General features: G+C 50.8%; 6 protein-coding genes across 6 annotated transcripts; 2 read left to right on the top strand and 4 right to left on the bottom strand.

The window, feature by feature from the left end:
• Positions 1 to 3: 3 nt before the first annotated feature.
• SNOG_15958 (hypothetical protein) lies at positions 4 to 868 on the bottom strand (the record flags this gene model as incomplete). The annotated part of the gene is made up of 3 exons (XM_001806037.1): positions 4 to 405; positions 456 to 667; positions 783 to 868. Coding segments are annotated over 3 exons (700 nt in total), but the record flags the coding sequence as incomplete, so codon positions are not given.
• A 1,483-nt stretch (positions 869 to 2,351) lies between these two features.
• On the top strand, positions 2,352 to 3,163 carry SNOG_15959 (hypothetical protein; the record flags this gene model as incomplete). Its single annotated transcript, XM_001806038.1, has 2 exons — positions 2,352 to 2,920; positions 2,971 to 3,163. The coding sequence occupies 2 exons, from the start codon at positions 2,352 to 2,354 to the stop codon at positions 3,161 to 3,163; spliced, it is 762 nt and encodes a 253-aa protein (XP_001806090.1).
• Positions 3,164 to 3,832: 669 nt separating this feature from the next.
• On the bottom strand, positions 3,833 to 5,287 carry SNOG_15960 (hypothetical protein; the record flags this gene model as incomplete). Its single annotated transcript, XM_001806039.1, has 1 exon — positions 3,833 to 5,287. The coding sequence occupies one exon, from the start codon at positions 5,285 to 5,287 to the stop codon at positions 3,833 to 3,835; it is 1,455 nt and encodes a 484-aa protein (XP_001806091.1).
• Positions 5,288 to 6,898: 1,611 nt separating this feature from the next.
• On the bottom strand, positions 6,899 to 8,006 carry SNOG_15961 (hypothetical protein; the record flags this gene model as incomplete). Its single annotated transcript, XM_001806040.1, has 4 exons — positions 6,899 to 7,075; positions 7,191 to 7,648; positions 7,712 to 7,898; positions 7,950 to 8,006. 4 exons carry the CDS (start codon positions 8,004 to 8,006, stop codon positions 6,899 to 6,901), a joined length of 879 nt encoding a protein of 292 aa, XP_001806092.1.
• A 1,057-nt stretch (positions 8,007 to 9,063) lies between these two features.
• On the top strand, positions 9,064 to 9,452 carry SNOG_15962 (hypothetical protein; the record flags this gene model as incomplete). The annotated part of the gene is made up of 2 exons (XM_001806041.1): positions 9,064 to 9,100; positions 9,316 to 9,452. The coding sequence occupies 2 exons, from the start codon at positions 9,064 to 9,066 to the stop codon at positions 9,450 to 9,452; spliced, it is 174 nt and encodes a 57-aa protein (XP_001806093.1).
• A 150-nt stretch (positions 9,453 to 9,602) lies between these two features.
• Positions 9,603 to 10,375, bottom strand: SNOG_15963 (hypothetical protein; the record flags this gene model as incomplete). The annotated part of the gene is made up of 3 exons (XM_001806042.1): positions 9,603 to 9,787; positions 9,844 to 9,998; positions 10,065 to 10,375. The coding sequence occupies 3 exons, from the start codon at positions 10,373 to 10,375 to the stop codon at positions 9,603 to 9,605; spliced, it is 651 nt and encodes a 216-aa protein (XP_001806094.1).
• Between the last annotated feature and the right edge of the window lie 1,326 nt (positions 10,376 to 11,701).

The raw sequence follows: 11,701 nt of genomic DNA on the forward strand, positions 1-11,701 counted from the left end.
CACTCTTTTCCGCAGCCGCTAGGTTCTGAAGCATTGCCGCGGGGAGTCTTATGTCCGAGGAGAAGGGATCAAGATGGACAACAAGTGTGTCTGTGGCTGCTGCAAAGAGAGTGGTACTCGTACTCCCAACGTCGTATGTGATGGCCGTCAGAATGGCACATGTTGGGCAATCGGAAAACATAGGAAAAGTGGTGGCAGCACTCTTGAGCCGAGTTTCGTCATAGCCACCTACGACAAGAAGACCTTCCTGTGGAGTTTCTTCGGACTCGGATCCAGCCCACAGTCCGTAAGTTGTGGAAGAAGCTTGGCCTGAATCAACGAGGTAGTTCAGAAAGCTTGAGTCCATGCCCAGAGGAAGAGTCGCTCTGTGATCTCGATCATTCTTCAAGAACGCTTCAGCGCTGGCTGCTGTTTGTTAGCGTGGTTTGTGATTGATCTCACCACCGCCGACTCACTGTCTTTGGAACCATTGGTCCGCATGGGGAAGGATGCAAACTTGTTCGTAGCTGGTTTGAGACCGAAAGCTGCAGCATCGTTGAAGAAGATGGAAGAGCTCCCTGACGCCAGTCCGACCGAATCTCTACTGCCTGGCCAGGTTGCGTAGTCGACCTCTGCAAATGTGGTAGAAGTTGCGCTGTCATAGATGCCACCAAGCTGGCCGATGCAGCTACTGTTGGTGGCAGCCACGCATTCCGCTGCATTATTAAGGAATATGTTGTTTGAGAACGTCGAGGGCGTCAAGGAGAACGACTGTGGAGGAGTGCCGATAGCGAACGAAATACCCCTGGGATAGGATTTTGCCGGTTGCAGACACTGTATTGTTGGTCCAGGGCAGGAGCAGTGGGACAGAGCCGTTGGCACAAGCCATGGTGACCTTGATTGCCTCCTAAGAATCGCGAATGTGGTGTAGAGTATGTCTTTCGATCACAACCTTGGAATGTCCGCATGAGGTATTCCCAGATGCGATTGTCCTTGATTTGAATGGGTACAGGGCTCTGTGACCCGGGCCATGATCTCCCATAACCGAGCAAGGTCCCCTGGGCTCCAAGATTGGGCTGCGATCGAGAGGGACTGACTAATGACGCAAGAAAAGGTTGCGGATTGGGCCATGAACTATCCCAGTGCCGTCTCAGGACGATGCTGGGAGCTCTGTTGATGCTCACACTATTAAGCACCTCATTCCATGTTGCTTGCAGTGCGAATTATCATTCTTCTCTTTGTCCTGCTCTTCTTCGTCTCAACCATGACGTCAAGCGGTCTGTGCACCGTTCCAGTCGGGGTTCTGTGCGCGTCGTTGCAATTTGGTTTCCTTGAAAAATGTGAAGTTTTTAGAGTCGCTTGCCTGCAAAGGCCCGTTTACTAGCATTTGCCGGTGTCAGAGATGTTGGGAGTCGGTCCGTCAAAGTCGGAACATTGAGTGCCATGTGCCTGAGCCGCACATCGAGCCAATAAGCGACAGCTAATTTGCTAGCGTTCTCCGGGGAGAAAATCCCGTCTGCAGGACAGTCGCAGATCGTTCGCGTCGAGCACTTCGCCGATCTTGTTGCCCAACTCGTGACCTGATCATCATCAGTAAGCGAGCTGCGATCTAGGGGTATGGCAGCTATGCATATCTATGGCAGCTATGCGTGGTGTTTTGGTGTTCGTGAATCGTGGGCGCGAGGCATTGTTAGGCTTGTACCCTCCGGTTGTCTCGACGAACGCCAAACCTCAGGCTGTTTTAGGGCTCACACCCTCAATATCCCCCACCGCACGCGATACACTTCGCTGCACCTCATGCAATGCGCACGCTATGTGCCGTTTCGTAGATCATGTACTCTAGAGCTTACAAAATTATAGATGCGATGCAGTGCAGATACCATCCTGCACCTCGCAGTATTCTTTGCGCCTAGGTATATGAATCTATACTGCCATGCGCACAAGTGTGCAACTTTCCATCCTGTGCGCACAAATGTCCTACCTTGTCCGTTGTTCGTGCGAGCGTATTTGCACGAGGAAGGCATGCAGGCGCAACAAAGAACATGAACCATGATGACACAGCGTTGAGAGAGATAAGCCACACGCACTGGGCCGGCGCAGTCGGTCGGAGGGTTCCTGGCCATGCAAGGTAAGCAGGTTGCGCAACTTCCCGCTGTGAGACTTCCATTTCCGTCCTAGTCTACCCCAATCGGTAGTGAATGAAGCTGCTGGCCTGCGGCGAACAAGGCAGCGAAGACACATCTTTGTCGGCCTGCGGAGCGACAACACGCCGCAAAGACCGCTTTATCTGAGCATATAACCTGCACCTCTACCAGACTCTACAGCATCAAAGCCTATCAACCCTTGAAAATCGCAATTGCCTCTACTCCATCATGTCTCCCACCGTCGTACTGATCTCTGGCGCCAGCCGTGGTCTGGGTCGTGCCATCTTCGAGCGATACATCGCCCGTCCGAACCACATCGTCATCGCGGCAAACCGCAACCCAACCGACTCGAACTCACAGGAGCTGCTCGGTTTCAAGACTGGCGAAGGCAGCAAGGCCATCCTAGTCAAGGTGGATGCCAACGTAGACACGGACGCGGCGGAAGCTATCAAGGAACTCGACACCAAGCACAACGTCGATCACATCGACATCGTTTACGCTAATGCGGGCATCGCAACAATCGTGCCCAAGGCCTCCGCCGTCACGATAGCAGATCTGAAAGCACACATGCAAGCTAATGTGTATGGCCTCGTCACCCTGCTCCAGGCCACACTCCCGTTGCTCAAGAAAGGCACAAACCCCAAGTGGGTGACCATGGGCTCGCAGTCTGGATACTTGACCAACTTCCTCTTCTTCCCTAACGCCGCATATGGTCCTTCCAAGGTGGCTGCGCACTGGCTGACACGTGCGCTGCACGACGAGGAGCCGTGGCTGACGTCCATTGTCATCGATCCTGGGTATGTTTCATGTTCATCATATACTCTTAATTGCTTACATCTATATCTAGACGTGTGCAAACTGACCTTGGCAATGCTGGTGCGGTGATTGCAGGCAAGATGTTCGGCATCGAGGGCATGGACAAAGCCGAGCTGGAAATTCCCACCAGCGTCAATGGCTTCGTCAAGGTCGTCGACGATGCTAGCCACGACACCCACAGCGGCAAGCTTTGGACTTGGGAGGGAGAGGCGGTCGCATGGTAGAGGATGTATTGAAGAGACGTTCTTATTCATCGATCATTCACAAGTTGTTTCCCAGAAACGATCAAAAAAAAAGCTCATTCGCTACATGAATGTACGTAATGCGATCTAGCAGGCGTGAATAACTTCACATCCTGTATCTACTCAAATACTCAATGTAAATTTCTTCTAGGACACGGCCAGCTAGCAATGTGGGTGAACGCGGCACATTGCCAAGTGAAGTCACGACAAGAAAGTCCCTATACAACATACGTTGCAGTTGAGATATCTTGAAGCCTTTTCCTTTGCAATGAAGCATGGACTACCATTCATAAGGCGACAAGACACCGTCACATCGTACAATCTGCGTGGCACAAGATTGCATCTACATTAATCCGTATCAAGATGTGGCTTCATATGAGTCAGCTCGCCGGAAGCTCGCCTCAACAATTTTTTTCTGCATGTTTCACCAAAGCAGACATCGATGACACTCTCGCAAAAGTCATATGTGTCAGTGTAACTTCACCGTCAATTTCACTGAGAATACAGCTGTAATCCTGCCTGTGGCAAATACAGGCCCAAATGTCAAATCGCGTTCCAGTCTATAAGCATAACTACGTGTAACCCTCCCAAAGCGACCGAATAAAAGTATGAGAAGCGACACTAATTCTGATCAACGTTTCACAAATGCCACTAAAACATAGTCTGATTTGCGACACACAACCTCCCATCGGACTCGACTCTCCAGAAATCGCTGCCCACAGACGCAGGCCCATATAACAAGTGCGTCGGGTCGTACTTCCTCTTCACTTCCAACAACCTCCCGTAGTTTATTCCAAAGTAGTCTTCCTTCCACTCAGGGTTCGTCGCCACCGCCTCGTTGACATACGATCCCGACCCGGGGCTCAAGTCTTTGAACATGTTCTGGTTGTCCAGCATTTGGTCTTGGAGAACTTGCAGCTCCGACAAGGGACTTACAGGATCCCAGTATACATCCAGAACTAGGGCGTACAGAGAATCGCGCCAAGAAGGAAAGACGGCGTTGGTGGAAGGAGTGTTACCGACGCGGGCGTGCGAGACGTTCCCGACGATGCCGTTGATTTGGAAATCGGCGTTCGGCAGCGATGCGATGGAACGCATCTTTTCGATTAGGTCGGGGAGGTGATCTTTCACTGCGGAACCTGGGATGAAGCGGCTCCCTACAACATCGTTTGTAGTGTGTGTTCCATATGGAGCGCCGGGCGTGTAGCGAAGATGGTGAGCGAGGAAGTCAGGTTCATAGGATGTGAAGTTGGAGTATGTGATGTTGAGTGCTTGCAGGCGCGTGACGAAGGGATTGAGAATCGTGTTGATGGTATCGGTCTGGCCGTCCGGTAGGGTGAGGAGGATAGTGAGCTGCCCATTATTCATGTTCCATTCTGTTGTCAGGTCCTGGACCGCTTGGAGAGCAAAGTGCTGCTCCTGCCATGAGGTCATCGCGGCCCAGAATACTTCGTCATTGGTGTTGTTGAAGCTGAGGTAGCCTCCAGCGACCGCGCCATCACGGTGGGCTCTGGTGGTCTGCGAAACAACTATTGCGTATGCGCCGCCACCGCCACCATTCATCGCCCAGAAGAGGTCGGCATTTTGTGTTGGCGATGCAATCTTGTACTCTCCATCACTCGTCACGACTTCAAACTCAAGCGTATTGTCTGCTGCCATGCCGTACTTGCCCATGAGTAAGCCATGGCCACCACCGGAGACGTAGCCACCTGCTAGTCCGACAGTTGGGCATAGTCCACCGATTACACGCAAGCCTTGCTTGTTCGCAGCGCCGTAAACCTCATAAGCCTGAACGCCAGCGCCAAGCTTAACAGCCGGGCCAACATATAGCGGACTGCTGTAATTGGAAAAGCTCATAGTCTTCAGATTGTGGGTCCAAAGCGACAAGGACCCCATACCATTGGAACGTCCAAGATAGTCATGACCAGTGTTCTTGATGATGAGGCGTATGTTCTTCTCTCGGGCGAAATTTATACCGGCTTGTATATCTTCCGTGCTGCTGACTGCTATGGCATACGAAGGCGAGTTTCCAAGCGTGCACTGGCCAGAGCTAGAGCTGTTCTTGATGAACGGTGTGCACGAGTCATTCAGATAGTATGGCGACATGACAGCGAACGGGTCCCGAAAGCTGCGTAACACCATCAGTCAGCGTCTTCATTTCTGTACAAGGTGATAAATCTCACTAAGGCTCCGGTGTGATCCACTCCTCCTGCACCTTAGAACATGCTACTGCATCACGGGTTGTTCCGTAACATGGTTGCGCTAGAGGTTGCGCAGAAATAAGACGACCACCGACAGTCTGGTTCAGTAACTCCCATTCGTTGAAGCTGGGCCAAGAGACATCTCCTGGCATGTTTCGACAGGATGAACTGTTCCCGGTTCTTGGGTAACGTGGTATGGATGCTGCATTGGCACCAGGAAGGGGTAGTACAGCGAATATAGCCGCTACCGTGAACGGTAAAAGCTGCATCTCAACGGGAATAAACGAGGATTCGGGTAAAATAAGCAGAAATACCCCTGGCGAAAGTAACGAACTTGAAAATCAACAGGATATGCACGATGGAGAGCCATGTGTACATCGGACGTCCAAAATCTTTTATACTGAGATAGTGAGCCATCTGAAATTCCTTCCCGTCGCCTTCTCTAAGACAGTGAGCGTGCTGCATTTGGCGGCTTCAGCCACCAACAGACAACGAGACCACGAAAGCTCGTGGCTTGTTTGTCCTAGCGGGGGTTTGTGTGAGCCTCAACTCCGATAACTACCTGGCCCTTCGCGAAGATTGAGCCTCATGGGCTCTGCTGCGGCAGCAAACCCTGCGAAAACAAGGTCTCGAAGCTGAGTGGCGTGTAGCCACGCGAACCGGAGGAAGCGTAAGACATGATTACCTTGCAGCTGACCCCGGCAGCTTACCATGCATGAGCAGGAGATCGTTCGTTTTGATGTTGCGCTTACATCAATCATTGAAGAAGTTCCTTGCGCTTCGGAGTCGGTGCAACAGGATGTTGATCATTGTAATACATGATATTCGACATTGCATAATCACGTCAGGCGATCGTGCTACCTCGCGTGAGAGTAATCTCTCTAAGTTCATTGACGCAATGGAAGAGTGCATCAGGCTCCAACAGGGTCCTGGTAGTACAAACGAGGTTAGCTCGATTCTACCTTTCGCCACCTAACAGTAAGCTCAAGCGAAATACCTCGGCTTGGTCGGAATTAGTTCATTCGTCAAAATCCCCGCCGGTCGTGTCGATCCGTAAATGTAAGACGGCATAACGCATTATACCGGACCCGGTAGTTGAATATGCAGTGCTCGTATCAATCCTCGAAGCTAATTGTACACAGCTACGCGGGTTTCCGTGGTCACTGATAATCGAATTTCCTCCACAGCTGCTTGTAGATTTCAATCCTCAGTCTGGAGCGTGATTGCAAGACGAGAATGGAAAAGAAACGCATTCGGCAGTAGCAATAATAGTTAGTTCAGCCTAGGCCTTCTCACCTGTTTTCCTGATGTGTCCAGAGTATCTTGGTACACTCGCGTGTAGGCGCATGGATACTCTAGACCTAGCATATTCGGTCAGCAAAAGATTTAATGGTGTACGAGAGCATGCTATGCCATGGCCGCTTCAAAGTACTCATGATGATACACAAATTTACTCCACTAGATTGCGATATGTAGTGCTCATGCCTCATGCACCTTGTTAACAGCTAATCTTTGCTCAATTCGTCGTTCGTCTCTTGTCCCCACTTCCTTGAGCATGGATTTGCCCCAAATTGTAGTAACAACAATACAGCCTCCTCAAATTCTTCATCAATGGCGATGTGTAATTGTGTCCGCCCAGAGTCATCGTAACTTTCGAGTAGCCGGGTTCTCTCGTCTCCATGGGGACACCGATCTAAAAGCATCCGTAGTAATTTTTGCCGCCGATGTAGAACAGCATGATGGAAAGCCGATCGATTTCGTCGGTCTTGTATCGAGATCGATGCCCCATGTACCAACAGCAAACGGACCATTTCCTCGCTTCCACTCATGACAGCATGCATGAGTGGGGTGTGACCGTCGCTGTCTTGTTCGTTGCAATCCGCGTTGTGCTCCAGCAGTATCCTTGTGATTCGAGTCTGGCCTTTTAAAGAGGCCATATGCAGTGGGCTGAGCCATTTGGGAACATCACTCCCGATGTCGCTGGGACTACTGGAGGCTCGTGAGGCTGAAGTCTCATGCCAGGAAGCCTGGTTCCCCCCCATATGAGCACTACTTTCAATGGAAGTAAGGTGCGTCTCATTTTGTGGTGGACTGGCTGCCGCACTGGAGGCGTTGCGATCGTCCAATATCTGGTCTCCACCAGTGGAACTGCGATGCGTTGAAGGCAAGTCATGGATTGCTTCCTGAGATGGCGCAAATAAATTCGGCAAGAGATCTTCTCCGGAACTATTCTCGAAGGAAAGAAAGCTGACATCGTACAAAAGTCCTGCACGTTGTTTCACGAAGTCAGTATTGGTCTCACATGTACTTGGTAACTGAAATTACGCACCCCCAGAGAACGTTCCAGGTGTGGCGACGCCAAAGCCTTGTCGGGGTGCCTGTACTACACTGGAAGTAAGGCATGTCCGTTCCGAGCCCGGTGATTGCTGGAAGTGTTCGATGGTCGTATCAGGTGGTGCATCTTCTGTCTGCGCCGCTTTACCCTTGTCTGCACGTTTGCCTGATAATTTCACAACCTACGATTAGCTCATCATAAAATCGATTTCTGGATCTAGGAAGCCACTAACGACGAAATCTCCGCTGTGCCATGCGATTTTGGACCCGGCGTCGAGGTTCGAGCGCATGACTGATGTCGGACAACATTGACGGCTCCCGGGCGTAATTCGGCCAGGTACAGAATACAGCGGCGGCCTATAACCTCAACAAGATAGAAAGTTCTTGCTTGAGCTTCCGACCAGTATAGTGAACATAGCGAGGCAAAGGGTGCGTATCACCAGGTCGCTTGGACAGCCACGGCTCGCGTTAGCGGCAGAAATACGACATCAGCTTATATGTGATTCTCTGGCAGTGGCATGCCCGAGGCTCTAGGGTTCGTTACAGCTTACCTACCGGGCTTTGTTTAGAGCGTTAGCCTATGTAAGCTGCACGCCACGGTTAGAGCCAAGTTGAGAACCAGAATGACTGGGTCACGCACAGTTGCACGCGAGGTACGGATCGAAGCGACTGACTTATGAGGCAGACAAGTGCAAATCCCGCGCACTAAGGCCGTATGTCAGAACTAGAGGGGTTCGAGGCGGCAATGATAAGGGTCCACCTGTATGCCAAGACGCACTAACTTACTTCGGCGTGCTTTCCGCGCCCAAGCGATCCTACAAGGTTTGTATGACGATGATGAAAGATGAATAAGCTCCGGGGAAAATAGACTGCGGATACTTGGTATGATACCGTAGCGCCCGGATATAGCGTTGCAGATACCTAAGATGTAAGGATGTCAAAGCCTGAGACATGTTGCAAAACATGTTAGAGCTGTGTTAAGCCACCTTAAGACATGTTAGACTAATGTTTGACCTACCTTAACACATGTCTGTTGTCATGTTACATATGACATCTTCACATCTTTGTATCTATGGTTCTGCATTGCACCATATGTATAGTGCAAGAAGGTAGGCGCTCCCACGTCCGTTGCCACCGCTGTTCATAGTTCTACCCCAGGAAAGCAGACAAGTATGCGAAAGGAGTGGAATGGATCATTGCATTCGCGGTTCAGGCACACTATCTTTACAACAAACTTGTGGTAACTCTACGCCTAGCTTCGGGTACTTCCTCACTCTGCTATAGATTGTGTGTGTCACTGGCCGCTGAAGTCTCACAATTACGGTCTGCCTCTGCTACGCACGGACAATGACCCTCAGCCCTGTGCTTCTCTTCGCAGGCACTGGTATGATCATGTCATAGTTTGCATCAATGTCCCGTTCACGCATTGTAACTCGTACATCTGCAATGTATGGCCTTGCTGTCCTTGGTAAGCATCGTATCTGCGTAGCAATGTTGCTAATGTTTTGCCCATCAATTTACGTGCCATATCCTTCCTGCGACGCGCACCCATTAGCGATAGAAGCTTGTGGTAAAAAAGCATAGACTAACCCAATACAGTTCCTCGTGCCCCTTGCAAAGGCAATGAAGGCTCTGTTCAGCTTTGGGTCATCGATCCATCTTTGTGGCCGGAACTCGTAGTAGTCGATGCCAAACACTTCGGGACTGTAGTGCATGGCGCGCGTCGACATGCCTGAAAGTTGACATAAGTTAGCAGTATCTCATCTGTCTTGCGGGTAGTGGTCCCATACTGTGCGCTATTCCACCGGGGACGATGTAGGTTTTGTCCCGTCGCTTATCATGATATACAATAGGTTCTTCTGGAGAAATCCGAACCTGACGAGACACTACTCCACGGATGTAGCCGCATTGTCTCCTGAATCACCGCATTCAGATAGAGAAGAGTTTCGACTTGCGCCGAAGGTCGGTGACTTATTACCAATCTCAAGGGCTTCGGCCAATTCTTCCTGTACTTTCGTGTACTCTACAGGATGAGCGAGAAGCTCGTACAGAGCAGCGTTCATTGTATAGGCTACCAAACAAGTTCAGCATCATGACCAGATGAGTGGGAACAACAAGCCAGCTTACCAACAGTACCTTCACCAGCGAACACGATAAGTTGTGCTTCCTGGGCCAGTCTGGCGTCGGTCTTCTCTTCTGGTGGCAGATTGCTGCTGAGAACACCTTCGAAGATGGTTTTCTTGATCTGCTCGGGGTCTGGCGAGTTTCGGATGAACCGCACCCTGTCCACCCACCACTAAAATTGTGGTCAATAACGTGATTAAAGGTGAGGGAAGCCTGGCACACACACCTTCTGCTTCTCGTGCAATTCATTCAAGCTGGGCATAAATATCTTGAACGCCCAAAGTGGAATGCTCCTCAACAGAGTCAATACGATCGGGAAGGCAGCGAAGACGTGCGTAAGGGAATGCCATGCGGCGCTTCCCGCTGTGGCGGCATGGCCCCAATCATCGTGATCCAAAATCTTCTGGTTATCACCAAACGCGTAAAGCGTGATTACGTCGGTCGTAAAGGCTCGGAAGACTTGGTGCATACTCAAAATTCTCTCGCTCTTGCCAGGTGTGAGTCCTTTCTCCATCTTCGCGAACATCTTCTCCATATGTTCAGATATTATAGGCTCAAGACGGCGTATACTTGCGACAGAGAAGAAGCCACTGATGGCATTTCGTCGGCGGCGGTGCACATCGTGATCTATTGTACCGGTGATCGAGTCGGGAACTAGGCGCACAAGTCTTAGTCGAAACGTTCGATGTCTGTTCGCATGCCTGGAGGTACGCTTACTCCCTGTCCTTAAGCCTACTAAAGCTGGCTTAGTTGTCTTTCTTCCCCCTACTGGGCTGTACGTATCAATAAAATCTGGATCATTGAAGTGCACTTCATCTGGGCGAATTCGAATGATGGGTCCTGACGGAGTGCAGCGCGTCAACTTCCGTCATTCTGAGTTTGCTACGATGGCACAGCATACCGTATTGTCGATGCATCTCTTCGATCCTCTTGAAGTACTGCGCTCCAAGTACGATGTCGTAGAACGACTCATACAGAGTAGTCATACCTATAAGGTCAGACAGTCTCATCGACTAGCAAGCGTCACGACTACTAACCTGCCAGAACTGGCCCTGGTACGCCAGCAAGTGGGTGAAGTGTTACTGCAACTCTTGCGTTAGCAATTACATACGAATGTTATTGGAACAGCAGGCCAGCCGCATTGCCTACCACGATAGACTGCGAGTGTCACTCGATAGACGAAGTATGCTCCCAGAATATACGACATTCCCTGCATCCAGTCCATTTTGGGTTGGCCATCTCGAACGTTCCTGCCCGCAAAGGCGGAGTAGAATCGAGTAGCTGTGCTGTTCAGCATGTCTTTCACAACGCTCTGCGGGGAGTCCATGGCGACTGTGCTTGACAACTTTAGCTTATTGTTAGATATGTGTCGCAGACAAGACCTCTTAGAAGAGTAGAACACAGCACGCCCCTGTCGGTCTTATTCGTTGTTTCCGAGGTCGCCTTTTATCAAGGTATCTTCCTCGACTCATACGACATGAAACGAAGCGATCCGCATCAGTTGCGACGTCGACAGTATGCGCCGTCATTCTGATGCACTGAAGTCACGCTTACCGTGCGTGATGAAGATTCGCAGTAATGCTCGAATGATGCTTACCCGCACGGGCAAATGCTGCCGGGCTGCAGGCGAAGTAGCACAATGCGAGGGTATCACAGACTGGCCATCGCTTAACATGTATGTACTCTACCGATCCCTCCCGATAACACGCGCAAGCCGCCTGGGGCTGACGGATAACAGCAAGTCTGAGCAACCCATTCGGGAAAGCGAGTAGAATCCTGCCGAGTACGCTAATACATGCCCGCAAACATGCACGGTCAGAATCAGAGTATGAACAACACGGGGGGGGGGAGGGGGGGGGGG

Source organism: Parastagonospora nodorum, assembly GCF_000146915.1.
Source record: "Parastagonospora nodorum SN15 chromosome Unknown scaffold_42, whole genome shotgun sequence".
Classification (NCBI taxonomy): domain Eukaryota; kingdom Fungi; phylum Ascomycota; class Dothideomycetes; order Pleosporales; family Phaeosphaeriaceae; genus Parastagonospora; species Parastagonospora nodorum.